Genomic DNA, 16386 nt, shown 5'->3' with positions numbered 1-16386 from the left:
TATGATGAGGTGTGCCACGTAGAAGGGCTTCCTGACTACTGTGGTGATGTGACTATCAAAGGAGAGACTACTGTCCACCTGGGTCCCAAGGTCTCTTATCACGCATTCGGTGTTAAGCAGATTGCTGCCTATGTGGTAGTTCATGGGTACAGAGTTTTTACCAAAGGGGATGACACTGCACTTTTTGGTATTGAGCTTGAGGCCATGGCTCTGACACCAGGCATCTGTCTCAGAGAGCCCCTTCTGTAGGATGTTCACATCATTTGGGGACTTGACTATGGCTCCTAGTTTGCAGTCATCTGCGAACTTCGTTAGCCAGAGGCCTTCTGTGTTAGCCTGTACTTCAGAGAAGTAGATACCAAACAGGAGCGGTCCCAGGACGGAATCCTGTGGTACTCCACTTGTCACTGGTTTGAGGTCAGATTTGGAGTCTGCAACTTTTACAGTGTGGGTTCTGTCAGTGAGCCAGTTGGCAACCCATCTTGTGATGTAGGGATTTATGCCTAGTTTATTGAGTTTAGCTATAATTCCAGAATGGGGGATGGTGTCAAAAGCCTTGGCGAGGTCAAGATAGGCTGTGTGAACCACTTTACCCTCATCTACGGCTTTGGTGACTGCCTCAAAGAAGTCGATCAGGTTCAGGAGGCATGATCTGCCTTTCACAAACCCGAACTGGGTGGGATCCAGAGTTTGGAGGTTACCAATGTCTTTGTTTATGAGTTCCATGGCTTTGCAGACCAGGCTCGTCAGGCTAACAGGTCAATAGTTCCCAGGATCAGTGGTGGCTCCCCCTTTGTGGAGTGGGATGACTGTTGCTGTGCGCCATTCAGTGGGCACAAAGCCTGATGCAAGGCTATTACTGAACATGGTGCTTAAGTGGGGAGCCAGTTCATTCTGAAGTTTGTGTAAAACGCAGCCTGGGATGTTGTCCGGTCCCATGGATGCTGTGATTTTGGCTTTAGAGAGTGCAGCTTTCACCTGCGTAGTTGTGATTACAGGGACTCTGCATTCTTCCTGTATAGATATGGGCCCTTTAGGGGGTGAGGGGGGGGGGGGTAAAGTTAGCACTGAACCTGTCTGCCAGGATGTTGTCAATATCAGTTGGTTCTGTAATTTTCATGCCTTTGTGCTGTAACTCAGAGCAGATCTGGGTGTTGCCATTGAGATTCTTGACATAGCTATAGAATGCTTTGTGGTTGTCCTTGGAATTAGTGGCAATTTTAGTAGTTCTCACAAAATTTATTTGCAAGAATATTTGCTATGTCTTTGGGGTCGGAGAGGGTGGTGCCATTTTGGATGAATTCAGATCACTGCTAGGTAGTGATTTTTAATTCTTTTTAGCACCAGATGCTACTTTCTGTTCATTTTTAACTTTGCTTGTCCTGATGAATGCTTTTAGTGCTTTGCTGATCCTTCTGACAGAGTGTTTCAGTGTGGGCAGATTTAGAATTGTTCTAGGACTAAGTTTTTTCTTTTGTTCTACAAATTATTTATACTAGTGAAAAAGCTTTTCTAAGTATTACCTTATTTATTAATTGCAAGCCAGTGCATTTCTTTGTGCTGGTCCCAAGCCTGGATAAATGGGGAGGGTTGCATCAGGAAGGGCATCCGGCGTAAAACCTCTGCCAAAAATTACTGATGCAGAGAACTTTTCATAATTACATACCGGATCGGTCGAGGCCCGGGTTAACAACGACCACCACCAGTACTGATGTTCTTCATTCCACATTGCTGCAGTCCTAACTATTGGGTAGTCCGCTGTCCAGTCGGCCCGAATACCAAAGTATATGGCTGACGTCGGTCAGGGCGCATTAGACTGACGTCAGTACGTCAGGGTACTAATGCGCATGACCGACGTCATATCTTCAGTCTTTTTTGCCGCATGGTCCGATGCAGAAGCAATTTTGCGAGTGCAGGTTGGCGTTCTGAAAGTTTCTGAAGTCAGAGTTTCAGACCGAATCAAAGTTGGCTAAGTACCCCGTTGGGGAATATTTTGGTTTTTTCTTGCCTCAGTATTTAATCGGATGTCAGAAAAAGTGAATAACTGTATTTCTTGTGGGAAACAGATACCTCATAGGGATTACCATACTTTGTGTATACCTTGTTTAGGGCCTGAGCACGACGTTGTTGGATGCCGCTCTTGTGCTAGATTTAACAAACGCACTATTAAGAGAAGGTTAGACTGTGCCAGGTTAGTTTTTGGGAAGCGTTGTAATTATAAAATGCCATCGGATGCTCCGACGCCGGCTTCGGCCAAAAAGCGCAAGGACAAAGCAGCAAAGCCTAGAGTGGAAGAACCGACAGTCCCAGACGTCGGTTCTTTAGAAGGCTCAGTGGAGCCGGAGGTTCTGCCAGGAGTTTCTTTGGAGTCTCAGGGAGAGACTTTACTGTTACAGGATGTATCCTCTCAGGAAGTAGGCCAGGCTGAGGGGGCTTCTCAGGTGGCTGTTCTTCCCTCTCTTCCTAAGGTGGTTAGAGCCTCCCCTTCTGTTTCCAAGGCTTCTTTGAGAGGCAGGCCAAGTTTAGCTTCAGTGGGGTTTTCTCCTAGTGCTTCAGGGTCTTTGCCTAAGAAACATATGCTCAAAATGGCAGAGGCTTTGATTACTATGATTAGAGGTTCTATGCCCTCCTGATAAGAGGCCTAGGGTGGAACCTGAGTTTGAGAGTTTTGAGCAATGTTCGGAGGCTTCTGAGTCTTCGGCTGAAGACTTGCAGGAGTATCCTCCTTATTCTGATTCTGATGTGGATGATTCTACTCCTTCAGCTTCTCCTCCTGAGGATTTTTCATTTTCAGAGACTCTGCATTCCATGAGGGAGCATTTTAAATGGGAAGGTCAAGATTTCTCTGATTTCCAGGAAGAGGCTTAGGGAATTCTTGTTTTTACCCCAGCATAGGCCTTTAGCTATACCTCCTGTTCTGAATGTAGTGGAAGATGTTTTTGCAGAGGCTTCCCTGAATCCTGATTCTTTGCCTCCTGCCCCAGTTAAACCGGATAGGTACTATAGGGTGCCTGAAGCTCATAAGTATCTTTTTAAGAGTCCTAGGGCAGACCCGGAAACTGTCTCTCAGGGGCCTAAAGGTGTGAAGGCCTCTGTTGTTAAAATCCTGTCCCTCCTGATAAAGAGGCAAGGGCTTTGGATAGATGGGGAAAGAAAGTGTATACTTCTTCCACTTTAGCCATGAGGGCGTTGAATTGTCAGTTTCACATGTTAAAATATCAGAATTATCTCCTTTCACAATTGAAATCTAAGGTGGATGCTCTGGCGGAAGGTATTGAGTGTAAAGAGTTGCAGGATTTAGTTCATGTGTCTGAACAGGTGGGTAAACATTCCTTGCAGTGTGGTTTTGATGCTGTGCAGGCCTCCTCGAGGGTGGCTGCCACTGGTTCTGTTCTTCGTAGGCACGCCTGGTTGAGAGATCAGAATTTAGCTGAGCATGTTAAAACAAGGATTTTGGATGCTCCTTTACAGTCTGATGTGTTGTTTGGTTCGCCTGTGGAAGCAGTTTTAAAGAAAATGGAGGACAAGGCTAAGTCTATGCAAACTGTTAAGGATTTTTGCAGGTGCAGCCTCCAAGTTTAGTAGAAATTGGCCTACTAAGGGATGGACTTATCCTGCTTATGATTCCCAGTCTAGGGGTAGGTCTAGACGTGGTAGGGGCAGAGCTCAAGGTTCTTTTAGGCCTAGGACAGGGAGTTCCCCTGCTCAGACTTCTGGTGAGGGCAGGGGTCAGTCCTTTCGTAAGCAGACCCAATGACCTGCCTTTTCAGCTGCCAGTTCATTCTCGCCTGGCAGCACCTTTGGGAGGAAGGCTGTCTCTTTTCAAAGAAAATTGGGATTTAATTACCCAAGACAGATGGGTTCTGGATATCATTCACCACGGTTACAGGTTTTATTTCCATACCTTGCCTCCTTTCAAAGGCATGCCAGACATTCCTCCTCTACAAAGAACAGAGGCTCACAAGCAAATTTCTCTGTTGTTCCAAATAGGGGCCATTCAGCCAGTTCCTGTGCCAGAAAGGGGCCTAGGATTTTATTCTCGCCTGTTCCTAGTACCGAAGAAGGGGAACACGTGGAGACCAATTTTGGATTTATCTATCCTCAACACTTATCTGGACATTCCCAAGTTCAAAATGTTGACGTTACAACAGCTTTTACCTCTGCTGGGCAAAGATCACTGGATGGTAACTTTAGATCTCAAGGAAGCTTACCTTCATGTGCCTATAAGACTAAGTTGCAGGAAGTATCTGCGTTTCGAGCTGGAAATTCTCATTATCAGTTCTCTGCATTGCCCTTTGGCTTATCTACTGCCCAGAGTATTCACAAAGGTTCTGGCTCCAGTGATAGCTTACTTCAGGCTAAAAGGAATTCAAATCTATCCTTACTTGGACGACTGCCTGATTCTGGCTCAAGAAAAGGAAGACCTTCTACAGCATTTGGAATATGTCATAGCAGTGCTAAGATGCCTAGGGTATTCTGTGAACGAAATAAAGTCCAGTCTAGTACCCTCTCAAGACATGTGCTTTCTGGGTGTGAGACTGAATACAGCAGCCCAGATGGCCTTTTAACCCTGGACAAACAAAAGAATCTTTCCAGTTACTTCCATCAACTATCTCTTCAGTCCGGGCTGACTGCAAGGACAGTCCTTCAAGCCTTAGGGTTCATGGCATCTTGTATTCTGGTGCTTCCCAATGCCAAACTGCATATGAGGAAGCTGCAATGGTATCTCAAAAATGTATGGACACAGCACTGCCAGGATTTGGACACTGTCATTCAAATAATACCTTGCATTCAAAAGGAATTTTTGTGGTGGGCTCAGGAATGTCACCTAAACAAGGGACTCTCTGTGACCCGGCCAGAGGCGAGTCAGATTCTAACGACAGATGCCTCAGACATTGCTTGGGGAGCTCATCTAAATGGAAAGTGGATACAAGACAAGTGGCCTGCCAGACTACAGCATCTACATATCAACATGAAAGAGATGTTAGCAGTCCAGTTTGCATTAATGGCTTTCAAGGAATTACTTCTTCCAGGGCAGGTGTTGATTCTAACAGACAACACGACTGTCATGTGGTACATCAACAAACAAGGGGGAACACATTCTTACCCATTGTGCAGGCAAGCAATGATTTTATGGGAGACTGCGCTCAGCTTGCAACTAACTCTTCAGGCAAGGTTTCTGCCGGGAGCACAGAACTCCTTAGCAGATGTGTAAAGCAGACAAATCATGGATCCCCACGAGTGGAAACTGGATCTTCATGTATTTCAAAAATTGACAGTGTCATGGGGAACTCCAGACATAGATCTGTTCGCTTCTCCACTAAACCACCAGCTGCCAAAGTTTTGCACAAAGAGGTTTCATCACACAGCTTGGAAAGTGGATGCTCTTTCTTTCAGTTGGAAAAATCTTCATGTGTATGCTTTTCCACCTCTGCCTCTTCTCCCAAAGGTGCTTCTAAAGGTCAGACAAGACAAGCCAAGGATGATTTTAATAGCTCCAGATTGGCCTCGGCAGCACTGGTACCCATTACTGAGGAGTCTGGTAAGGAAGCCTCCATGGCCTTTACCCTTGATTCCACACCTGTTGTCTCAGAGGGACGGTCACCTGCTCAATGTCAAGCTTCACTCTCTTCATCTAACAGCCTGGCATATTCTGTTTTGAAAGACAGCAGGTCTCAACTTCCTCAACAAGTTTTAAATGTGATTATGGAAGCCAGAAGACCTAGTACAAGGAAAGTGTACGCAGAAAAATGGAAGAGATTTTTATTTTGGAGTGCAGCAAACAATTTGGAGATTTCTGAGCCTAATTTGAGTGTGGCTCTTCAATATCTTACTGAGTTATCGGACAAAGGTTTGTCTTTCTCTTCCATTAAGATTCATGCTGCAGCAATTTCAGCTCACTATGATTGTGACCCACCATTGTTTTCGCATCCTTTGTTCAAGCAATTTCTTAGAGGGGCAAAGAATATAAGACCCCACGTAGAGCTCCTACTCCTGCTTGGGATCTCAATTTTGTGTTGGAGAAACTTACTCTACAACCTTTTGAGCCTCATGGCTACTGCTGAATTGAAATACTTGTCATGGAAGACTGCTTTTTGTTGGCCATTACTTCTGCAAGAAGGGTTTCTGAGTTGCAGGCCCTTATGGCGGTAGAGCCTTTTTGATTTTTCATAAGGATAGGGTATCTTTACGCACTAATCCTTCCTTTATGCCTAAGGTGGTTTCTAGTGTGGCTTTAAACCAAACTATTCATTTGCCTACTTTTATGCAGATCCCCAAAATAAAGGGGAAAAGATTTTGCACACTTTAGATGTACACAGGCAATTGCGTTATTATTTGAGCAGGACTAAGGATTTTAGGCAGTCTCAGCAGTTGTTTGTTTCTTCTGCTTTGAGTTCCCAGGGCAAGCCTGTGTCAAAACAAACTATTTCTAGGTGGATTGGGTTTTGCATTGCATTTTGTTATTCCCATCATGGCAAGGAGATTCCAGCTGGGATTAGGCCTCATTCCACTAGGGCTACTGCCACTTCAACAGCATTTCTAAGGGGTGGCAACTAAGGATATTTTGGAGGCAGCTACTTGGAGTTCAGTGCATACTTTCTCTAAGCATTATCACCTTCCTCTCTACTCTAAGTCTAGGGCTGGTTTTGCCACTGCTATTTTGCAAGGCATGTTGTCAGTTCCTGCTTCCTTATGATTTGCCAGCCTCCCTTACCTCTGCTTTGGGATTCTACCCAATAGTTAGGACTGCAGCAATGTGGAATGAAGAACATAGTACAGTTTTGTACCTACCATAAATGTAGATGTTCGAGGATCCACATTGCTGCAGTCCAATTTACCCTCCCTCCTTCCCCTCTGTGTTTAGGGGTGGTTGTGTAGGTGAGGTTATATTCTGGTAATTTTGTATATATTGTACATATTTTTGGCGCAGGTATGTTTGGAGTTTTTGGTTTTGGCCTTATCTTTTCAGGGTCTTCTGACATCTGGGGCAAGAAAAGACTGAAGATATGACGTCGGTCATGCGCATTAGTACCCAGACGTACTGACGTCAGTCTAATGCGCCCTGACCGACGTCAGCCATATACTTTGGTATTCGGGCCGACTGGACAGCGGACTACCCAATAGTTAGGACTGCAGCAATGTGGATCCTCGAACATCTACATTTATGGTAGGTACAAAACTGTACTTTAGCCAACAGGGTGCTGGCGCAAATTGGGCTACTGTTGGCCGAAGAAGAAGAAGTGGGGGAAGGCATGCCCGAAGGCAGGAAGAGAGGAGGAAGGTTAGTAGTGTAGCACTGAGGGTAGGAACTTTGAATGTTGGCAGTATGACTGGTATAGGGAGAGAGCTAGCTGATATGATGGAGAGAAGGAAGGTTGATATATTGTGCGTGCAAGAGACCAGATGGAAGGGAAGTAAGGCCAAGTGTATAGGAGGCGGGTTCAAATTGTTCTATCATGGTGTAAATGGCAAAAGAAATGGGGTAGGGGCTATCCTAACGGAAAAGTATGCCAAGAGTGTTTTGGAGGTGAAGAGAGTATCTGATAGAGTGATGTTTATGAAGCTTGAAAATGATGGTGTAATGATGAATGTTGCTAGTGCATATGCTCCACAAGTTGGATGTGCGATGGATGAGAAAGAAAAATTTTGGAGCGAGTTGGATGAAGTGGTGATGAGTGTACCCAAGGGTGAGAGACTAGTGATTGGAGTGGACTTCAATGGGCATGTTGGTGAAGTGAACAGAGGGGATGAGGAAGTGATGGGTGGGTATGGTGTTAAGGAGAGGAATGCAGAAGGTCAGATGATTGTGGATTTTGCGAAACGGATGGACATGGCTGTGGTGAATACGTATTTTAAGAAGAGGGAGGAGCATAGGGTGACGTACAAGAGTGGAGGAAGATGCACACAGGTGGATTATATCCTATGTAGGAGGGCCAGTCTGAAGGAGATTGGAGACTGTAAAGTGGTGACTGAGGAAAGTGTAGTTAAGCAGCATAGAATGGTGGTCTGCAGGATGATGTTGGTGATCAAGAAGCGGAGGAGGAGTGTGAAAGCAGTGCCAAGGATTAAATGGTGGAAGTTAAAAAAGGGTGATTGTGAGGTGGATTTCAGGGAAGAGTTAAGACAGGCACTGGGAGGCAATGAAGAGTTACCGAATAGCTGGGTAACTACAGCAGAGCTAGTAAGGTGCTTGGTGTTACATCTGGACAGAGGAAGGAGGACAAGGAGACATGGTGGTGGAATGAGGAAGTACAGGAGAGTATACAGAGGAAGAGGCTGGCGAAGAAGTGGGATTGTCAAAGAGATGAAGAAAGTAGACATGAGTATAAGGAGATGAGGCGCATGGCAAAGAGAGAGGTGGCGAACGCTAAGGATAAGGCATATAGAGAGTTGTATGAGAGATTGGACACTAAAGAGGGAGAAAAGGACCTGTACCGATTGGCTAGACAGAGGGACAGAGCTGGGAAAGACGTGCAGCAGGTAAGGGTGATAAAGGACAGTGAGGGAAACTTACTCAGAAGTAAGGAGAGTGTGTTGAGTAGATGGAAAGAGTACTTTGAAGGGCTGATGAATGAAGAGAATGATAGAGAGAGAAGGCTGGATGATGTGGGGATAGTGAATCAGGATGTGAAGCAGATTAGCAAGGAGGAAGTAAGGACAGCTATGAAGAGGATGAAGAATGGAAAGGCTGTTGGCCCAGATGACATACCAGTGGAAGCATGGAGGTGCTTAGGGAAATGGCAGTGGAATTTTTAACCAGATTGTTTAATGAAATTTTGGAAAGTCAGAGGATGCCTGAGGAGTGGAGAAAAAGTGTTTTGGTACCTATCTTTAAGAATAAGGGTGATGTGCAGAGCTGCAGTAACTACAGAGGTTTAAAAATGATCAGTCACAGCTTGAAGTTATGGGAAAGAGTAGTGGAAGCTAGGTTAAGAAGGGAGGTGATGATTAGTGATCAGCAGTATGGTTTCATGCCAGGAAAGAGAACTAAAGATGCAATATTTGCTCTGAGAGTGTTGTTGGAGAAATACAGAGAAGGTCAGAAGGAGTTGCATTGTGTCTTTGTGGACTTAGAGAAAGCATATGACAGGGTGTCTAGAGAGGAGTTGTGGTATTGTATGAGGAAGTCGGGAGTGGCAGAGAAGTATGTAAGAGTGGTACAGGACATGTACAAGGGTAGTGTGACATTGGTGAGGACTGCGGTGGGATTGACAGATACGTTTAAGGTGGAGGTGGGTTTACATCAAGGATCAGCTCTGAGCCCTTTCTTATTTGCAGTGGTGATGGACAGGTTGACAAATGAGATTAGACAGGAGGCCCCATGGACTATGATGTTTGAAGATGACATTGTGATATGTAGTGAGAGTAGGGACCAGGTTGAGGAGACCCTGGAGAGGTGGAGATATGCTTTAGAGAGGAGAGGAATGAAGGTCAGCAGGGCTAAAACAAACAGAATATATGTGTGTAAATGAGAGGGAGGGTAGAGGAATGGTGAGGATGCAGGGAGTAGAGTTGGTAAAGGTGGATGAGTTTAAGTACTTGGGATCAACAGTTCAGAGTAATGGTGAGTGTGGAAGAGAGGTGAAGAAGAGAGTACAGGCAGAGTGGAATGGGTGGAGAAGAGTGTCAGGAGTGATTTGTGACAGACGGGTACCAATAAGAGTGAAAGGGAAGGTCTACAAGAGGGTAGTGAGACCAGCTATGTTATATAGGTTGGAGACTGTAGCATTGTTGAAAAGGCAGGAGTCAGAGCTGGATGTGGCAGAGTTAAAGATGTTAAGATTTGCACTGGGTGTGACTAGGATGGACAGGATTAGGAATCAGTATATTAGAGGGTCAGCTCAGGTTGGACAGTTTGGAGACAAAGCAAGAGAGGCGAGATTGCGTTGGTTTGGACATGTGCTGAGGAGGGATGCTAGGTATATTGGGAAAAGGATGCTAAGGATGGAGCTGCCAGGTAAGAGGAAAAGAGGAAGGCCCAAGATGAGGTTTATGGATGTGGTGAGAGAGGACATGCAGGCGGTTGGTGTGAAAGAGCATGTTGCAGAGGACAGGAAGAAATGGAAACAGATGATCCGCTGTGGCGACCCCTAACGGGAACAGCTGAAAGAAGACGAAGATTAATTGCGTCAAAATGCATATACAGTATATGAGCTTGCATAATCAAAATGAAATATACATTTGACAGTAGGGTTGTCTTGATTGTTTCTGTGTGTACAAATTACAGTTAACATAGTTTGTTTTGTAACACTTTGCTATCCGTCTCACTAGAAAAAGGGTCACCATAATAACACACAATAAGAAAGCCTCTACGGTTGCTCCATTTACAGACATTTTGCCTTAACCATAAGTCAAATTATTCTGTGTGACATTACATCAAATAGTAAAATAAAATGGATTAATGGCATATTAAAAATACAGAATAAACAGTATTATAAACATATATATCAGTTCTATTTAAAGTGCAACATATGCATTACTCCAACAGATGGCTATTTTTTCAAAAATACTCTTCATTATGAGGTGGATACCTTGTTTTACTCCCAACCATTTGTAGGCTGCACTGAACAACTTCCAGTAAAGATTCAGTGATTCAAACCTCCATTGTCCAATCACCGGAGTTACTATGCAGCTGTCACTTAGTTGAGACCATACAGTTCCTTGCTGAGAAGGTACAAGCATTCTGTTTCCCCACTGTGATGTTTGTACTAAGGCAAGCTACTACTTTTGCTTACACATTCTGCTAGTCACTAACAAGATGAGATGGGAGGTCTGGGTATGTCTTCTGGTTTTCTTGTGAGGAACAGGACCACCAGTTTGGCTGCACTGCTACTAGCCCCTTTTTGCTTTCATTTAGAGCAGAATGATGGCTTAGTTTCAAAATCACTGCCTCACAGTCCGGGGTTCACTCTTGGCCTTCAGGCATTGCCTACTTGTTTTGTACATTTTTCCTTTGTTTGTATGTTATTTTTCTTTCTGGGTGCCATGGTTTCTTTGCACCTCACAACATGCCAGGTGACTTGTTGCATTAAATTCTGTGAGTAAGTGCTATATTTCCTTTGCCCTTGTGGCCTGGGTCATGGAAGCAAAGGGTTAAAACTTCAAAAAAGTAAAAGCTACTCATTCGAAAGTTAGTAAGAGGACATCATTAGCTGGTGCAATTTTCTGTAGGAAGTGTACATCTTTTTTTATCCTTTTATGCAAGGCATCAGACCAGGAAATACCTGTTCTAAGCAGTATCACTAGAGGAGCTCCGCCCTAGGAATCTGAGGCCAACAACAATGGCGTAGAGGGATAAAGACTTGATGATGACTGATATAACATGAGTCAACTAACAGCTCAGGCACTTGCTGCAGCTGTCATGGATAACACAGATGTGACTCATCTTAGCTAGCTTGTCTCTTTTCAGCAGAGAGGTTGAGGGGTCATGTGTTACCAAGTCCTCTGTGCAGAGAGTGCAGGCTTCGACGTAGGGCATGGTTGGCTCGACAAGTTGCATCACTCATAAAAGTGAGTGACACACCCTCACTGATGTATGTACCTTGCATGCCTAACCTTAATCAGCTTTCCAGGTATGCATATTGGGATAAGGGAAAAAAAAACTCCATTCCTTTGTGCACACAAAAGGCCCACTGTTGATCTGATCAATCCTCATCCTCGAGGAATGAATGAATGAATGAGCCGTAAGGTTCTTACCAAGGGGATGGGGGACTGAATGGGTCAGCAGGGAACCAAGAGAGAAAGCTAGATGGTCAGAAGAGGAATACACCAAAAAAAAAAAAAAGAAAAGAAAAAAAATGATCCAGGAGTTTGATTACCTGTTGAGCTATGACTTCAGTTAGCATTTGCTGTTTTTTGCCATTTTCTTAGTGACAGCTGACAGCTTTATTCTGTTGAAAGTTATACACTAAGACATTACAGACTTTCTTCCAACCTGAAGTAATTTTTGCAGTAATAACATCAGGCATCACTACTTGTGTCAAAAGTCCCATCTCCCTCATCAGTTTGACAAAGTTGGCTCTTGTCAAGGGTATTAGCTTTGGACACAAACACAACCTTGCAGGGAGCAGCAAGCACTACATGTAGGGTAAGTCTTTGACACAACAATAATATCTATTTATAAAGTGTGAATCAATATTTAAGTTCATAACTTACTTTCAATCAATAAAAAGGGAACAGAAAGCACAATAGTAAATAGTAATTGTGGACTTTCTCATTACAGCAGTGTCTTCCTTTGTCTATTGCCATCTTTAGTCTGCCTTCTGTATTTTTTAACCAACATAGCATACATGCCTTCCTTTTTGTGTTCTCCCACTTAGAAATACAATAACTTATATTTTGAAAGAGGGAAAATCTCTTATCCTGAATAGTAATGGTGTAGATTTTTTCCCTAAATAGTGCAGATCTTTTTGGTTTGGTAAAAGCAAAAACAGTCTTGCTTTAGACACCTTCATCCACTTTCCTTGAGCACTTCTGGTGATTGCAAGTATTACAAATGTACACTATGGTTTTACTACTAAGAAGCCACACCAGGCAACATACTACAAATGCATACGCTACCTCATGTAAGAGGAACATATATCAACTGATGGAAAAATCAGGAAGGGAGATTTCAAAGCTGAGGTTTAGCATAATGGTTAAGGTTTTTGCCTCATAGACAGAATGTATAGTGGTTTTCTGACCTCGGGTTATTAGCTAGGCTGAAAATGACCCTTCAAACTGGTTAGCCTAGTTTTCACTTATGAACCTATTTAGCCTAGTATTCACTTATGAACCTGTGAAACGAGCAGTTATCTCCAAAGTAAGATCACTCTAAAACAGTGCCGCAGTTGACTAGCCAGAATTTATTCCTTTAATCCCCCCAAACTCAACTTGAGTATCACTACCTTGATGTCAGATTCCAAGTTCTAGAAGACAGACTGATGGAATTGACATGCAGCTGATGCAAGTCTATGATGCAAAATCTGTTTTGACCTTGCACATTTTAGACTAGGAACATTCAGAATGCTATAATATCTGCCTGACTCAGTTGAGTTGGCTTGGAGAGGTTAGTCATGAATGTACCAGAAGGGTACTCAGTCTAGGTCTGTGTAAATCTCCATATGTTCAAGTTTGTGAACCTTGTGACCTGAGCAGCTAAAGGGTTGCTTATTTGGTAAACCATCTGTTTGAACTCCTTACCTTGTAGCACTGTACTGAAAATAAATGAACAAACAAAAAAATAACTAACTAAATAAATTTCCTCTAGCACTAAAATTCCCAGATAATCTTATGTATGTAAGCCCCCAAGCCCCTTCACATGCTATGTCCTGCTCACTCTAAACCAAACAAATATTTGCACATATAGATACACAGTCTAGCTACACCTGTACCAATGTCCATACTAAGCTAGTGACTGTAACCCTGTCCCCAGCAGCCACAAGTTGTCAGAAACAGATCTTCATTTCCCCAACACATAAAAAAATGTTCTTGCTGTGATTTCCTTGGTAGTTCAGTGGGTCTGAAGAAGGAAATTGGTGGTTTAGCATGCAAGTGACTGGACAAGCATAGTTTGCTTGTATCTCCTTCCTGCACAATCCCAACCCCAGTACCCTGCCTTGTTGTGCCACTTTAAGTGAACACATCACACATAAATAAATAAATAAATAAATAGCTAAATCAATAGATAAATACATAACACCATCTGTTGTTGTGCCTTCTGCAACTTCAGCTATGCAACACCACTATTTATGTATGACTTACAATCATAGAATTTCTGTCCAATGCACCTGAGTTTTTGGTTTAATGCGCTGTAAACATAAACAGTTTGTTTATTTTAAGACAAACGTAAATCATTCACAGTAGGCCTTGCTCAGCCAATTTATTTTTGCAGAATAGACTTGACAGATTTTTCTAGGAAGCATCTCTACTAGCAGCAGTTAATAAAGCAATGAACAATAAAAAAAATACTTTGGTCTTTTGCTCTTGACTGTATTGCCAGTGTCTGGGGTTTGATTAGTAGGCCTGGGGGTGGATTGTACAGTCCAGTGACCTGTAGTTTCTCATCCTGGGAGTTAATAGAGGGATTAGTAAGGTCAATACTTTGGCTAGATCTTTGCAGTGTCTTAGATTCACACATATAGAACTGAAGTGTTAAACACCTTGTTCTTGTGTGCCAGTGTACTGCACACGGCGACATAGCCAAGAACTTGGTTAAAGAGGTAAAATCTATCAGCATACCAGGGTAGTTCTAGCATCCACCACCTGTTGTGACATGCCAGTATTGGCTTTCTTCTTGGTACAACAATAACAAGGATGGAATGTAAACTACACTGCTAAGAAAGAAAGGCAGGAGGAGGAAAAGGATGGGGTTCTAGGTATCTAGCTTCACCTGATGTGTCAAAAGATGCAAATACAAAGACACTGATATATATATGTTGTTTGACAGTACATTATCAGAGATAACATATCTTCTAATTGAAGAATCTTTCCAAAATTGTATCGTAAAAATATTGCTTCATAATCTGTCACAATGTAGTTTTATTAAAACAGTCCATATGGCATTTTTAACTTCTGTTATGACAAAAAGACAGTAAAGTGAATAGGCGAGTTTCAGTGATAAGAATGTCCTCAAGTTGTTTTGCAAAGGAAAAAGAAACATGGGCATCAACAATGATTAGAGCCTGCATGTCTCAATAATAAGAAAAGTTGCATCTTGCCAGCTCAGTCATCTTTTAAGGGGAGGAAGGAGATGGTGGGGATCCACATAATTTAAATAGTAGCTGACAAAACTTTTAATGTTTTACTCCACTAATGTAAGAATATCTTATCAAATGAGTGGAAAGGTTTGCCCTTCTTGTATCACACATGGGTACTACACCAAAATACCTTAATGCCAGCTTGTACTCACTCTTCATTTGTTCCACAGCGTCGATTTGTGGGACAGCCATACTTTCTAAGAGTTTCTGTCAGGTCTCGATACAGTTCATCTGCAAGTGCATGGGGAATACCATCCCAGGCCAAGATAAGAATGACGATGACTGCTGACTTGCAGTGGTGGCCTGCTCTTTCTCGAACCAAGCACAACAGCTTCTCTTCTTCACTGCTCCTTCGTATTACCTGTGCAAAGCAAGCAGTTTATTCATGAATGCTAAAAAAAAGTCTTTTTACTATCTCACTTTTTGCTTGCCTTCCCTAATTAAGTGCCACTTTCCCCATCACATGTGAGAAGTGAGGTAGACAAAGGAAACAACAGCTAAATGACAGCTCACCACCACGCTATCAATTGATATTTGAGAGGGATCTTTGCAATGAGCTGACTCTTGGGTACTGTTTCCAGGTGCTTGTACAGCAGCCAATTCCTTTATTGAGCTTGTCTTTCTGTACTTACAACATGCACACTACCAGATATACAGGCACAGGTATTCTTGTGACAATTAAAGGGGCACACCTGTCACCAGGATCCTTGGTTCTTGACTCTCACTGAATACTGAGAAAGTACATCTGTTAGTAAAAGAAAACATCAAAGATAGAACAACTGTGTTAGAACTTACCATAAACAGCAGACAGTCAAGTAAATCACTTTTGGAGTATTGTTAATTACTGGGACTTCAGCCACAGAAAGCCAAGATGTCTGCCCCATCTTCCACAGTTCAGCACCTTTACCCCTCCAGGAGTGGCAGATGCCCAGCCCTCCACTATAGCTGGACATCTCCAGTATAAAATGGATGTCTGCCCATATCATAATTGAGCATTCCTGCCTAAGGAATGGACCATGAGCAGTGGAATCTGAAGGGTACTGGAAAGACCAAAAATAGAACTGTCAGAACAAATAGGCAGGTATGTAATACTTACATTATCATCTGTGCATTTGGTGGAGAACAAGTTGGCTCTTTGCTTATTTTTTCCCTTTTTCCAAACTTATTGTTCTAGGTTCAAATTAAGTTAAGAATTAAAACCGCTAGCATACACCAGGTTGATTTTATATAAAACAGCACTTCTTACACTATTAAAAAACTCAATAAGCAGACACTGGTTAAAAGTTCTGTACAGCATTAATAAGGCAGGAGATAAAAAGCATCCCTTACAAAAGTTTCATTTCTAGCAGAAAGGAGTAAAACACCATTTGTTTGTCCAAAGAAAAGTTATTTTACATCCAGAAGTTCTGATCGACAAAGTCTCTTTTAAGGTTCTTTGGTCCTTAAGGAGCATTGGAGGAGCAGGTATGAATTCTATGTCCACTCACAGAGGAATCCATATTACTGAAACAATTCATGTAAATCTATGGTAGTCTCTCCTTAAGCAATGAAGGTCCATTTAATCACAGACAAAACTTGGTTAGTTTCTATCTTAAACAAATCTCTTATTCACTGCAGATATGTCTGTTTTTGCCCCTGTGACTTGGTG

At 42.9% G+C, this 16386-nt stretch overlaps 1 protein-coding gene across 1 annotated transcript in view; it reads right to left on the bottom strand.

Moving 5' to 3' along the window:
* The window catches only part of TET1 (tet methylcytosine dioxygenase 1), a 1437723-nt gene that overhangs the window by 995869 nt on the left and 425468 nt on the right, over nucleotides 1-16386 (bottom strand). The window contains exon 4 of the mRNA XM_044055524.1: nucleotides 14891-15099. Coding sequence (XP_043911459.1) covers nucleotides 14891-15099 — 209 coding nt within the window. The remainder of the gene's footprint in view (nucleotides 1-14890; nucleotides 15100-16386) is intronic.

Source organism: Protopterus annectens, chromosome 14.part0 (assembly GCF_019279795.1).
Source record: "Protopterus annectens isolate FY-2018-M chromosome 14.part0, PAN1.0, whole genome shotgun sequence".
Lineage (NCBI taxonomy): Eukaryota > Metazoa > Chordata > Ceratodontiformes > Protopteridae > Protopterus > Protopterus annectens.
The sequence above is the reverse complement of the archived record's forward strand: the minus strand, read 5'-3'. Positions and strand labels throughout refer to the sequence as shown.